Consider the following 1558-nt stretch of genomic DNA (forward strand, 5'->3'; position numbering starts at 1 on the left):
ACCAAGAGTATATTATATACTCTTGATATACACATATGTGTACATGTACATACAGCATATGTACATGTACATTGCAGCAAAGTCATACGCTATTTCCTCATTACCTGTATATAGTTCTTCCCTTTTGGTTTCATACTGATGTATATATCCAAGGACTGCATTAATTCACCAAGATATCCTGAAATATACTAGAATATACAGGACCGCATGAAAGTCCATGCTATTACCTGAGGTCAACTGCTCTGATTCATCAATGACATCAAACAAAATAGCAACTGGCAAACAACCCTATAGAAACAAAAATAATATATTTATATACATGTACATGCATGCATGTACTTTCATGTAAGCATTATAGTGTATATAGTTATCTGTCCCACACTCCCCCTCTATCTACTTCTCCCTCTCTCTCTTCCTCTTCCTGAATACAAATTATACAATCACTGCATAAGTATGATCTAAATAAGGTGCTTTATGTTTTTTTCCCTCTCTCTGTCTGTTCCTCTCTCCCCCTTCCCTACCATTATTCTTTGTCTAGCATCAAACACGTTCTCTAATCCTCCAATGATACTGATCTGACTGCTACGATAGCGTGAATGAGGATCAGGAAAATGGATCCTAAAAATTAAACAACACCACATGACACATGAAACCTTAATTTTGATAATACTCATAATTAAACATGCATACATGTACATTGTACAACTATTAAATGATTCTCCATCCCATCCAACCGGGATGACATTATGCTCCGTTTGAAGCACTACTAAAGAATTACAAGTACATGTACATGTAGACAACATCACTATAGATAAAAAGAAATCGTTTTCCTGAGTAATAATAAAAATAATTACATGTACGTGCTTACGATGTGCAAGTCTCATGCATGATGTCCTGAAGGTTGCCTCCATCAATACCCATCACTGTACGCTGGTGCTGGACTGCAATATCAGCAAACAATGTCACCTCAGTAATAGGAGGATAGTCACCTACAGTACAATGAAATAATAATTAATAAATAAAATACTATACACACATTTATGCAGTACAATACATGTACATGTACATGAATGAAACTGTGAATACTGAATAATGTGGAAGGCTGACAGACAAAGCTACTGCATGTGCATATACATGTACATCTATAGTACATGTGTATGTACATGTACATGTACATGTAACATTAAAGTATGCATGTACATGTAAATGCACATAAAAGCTAGTCTATACTGTAGATTCATTTACCAGTGATGTATTCAATGACTTTAACCACTGCCAGTTTGAGTCCGTCAAGGAAACGCATTGAACTGCGAATGGAGACCATCATAGTGAGGGAGGGAGGGTGCTGAGAGAAGAACAATCATGGGGTAAGTAATACAGTAATACAATGTACATGTGTATGCACTACATGGGTATACTGTATACATGTACATGTACATGTGTAATAGCAATACATGTAGTGATGCTAGTAAATTATGTACATGTACTGTACATGAAGCAATAAAGTTTAAATATACATGTAATTTTAATTTATCATTATAATACTTACTCTGACACT

The 1558-nt window shown here is 35.1% G+C and overlaps 1 protein-coding gene across 1 annotated transcript; it reads right to left on the minus strand.

The window, feature by feature from the left end:
* Positions 1 to 89: 89 nt before the first annotated feature.
* LOC109587827 (protein bicaudal C homolog 1-like) lies at positions 90 to 1340 on the minus strand. The gene is made up of 5 exons (XM_020004049.1): positions 1246 to 1340; positions 869 to 989; positions 522 to 618; positions 228 to 288; positions 90 to 178 (listed from the first exon to the last, which is right to left on the minus strand). The coding sequence occupies exons 1-5, from the start codon at positions 1325 to 1327 to the stop codon at positions 90 to 92; spliced, it is 450 nt and encodes a 149-aa protein (XP_019859608.1). The 5' UTR covers positions 1328 to 1340.
* Between the last annotated feature and the right edge of the window lie 218 nt (positions 1341 to 1558).

This window comes from Amphimedon queenslandica, unplaced genomic scaffold, assembly GCF_000090795.2.
Source record: "Amphimedon queenslandica unplaced genomic scaffold, v1.1 AMPQUscaffold_12435, whole genome shotgun sequence".
NCBI lineage: Eukaryota > Metazoa > Porifera > Demospongiae > Haplosclerida > Niphatidae > Amphimedon > Amphimedon queenslandica.

Bases quoted from the DNA above. Each gene is read 5' to 3' on its own strand.
- LOC109587827 (XM_020004049.1), bottom strand. From the start codon at position 1,327: ATGATGGTCTCCATTCGCAGTTCAATGCGTTTCCTTGACGGACTCAAA. The intron at 990-1,245 runs GTAAATGAATCT...ATTGTACTGTAG, and splicing joins AGTCATTGAATACATCACTG to GTGACTATCCTCCTATTACT. The intron at 179-227 runs GTAATAGCATGG...AGTATATTTCAG, and splicing joins ATCAGAGCAGTTGACCTCAG to GATATCTTGGTGAATTAATG.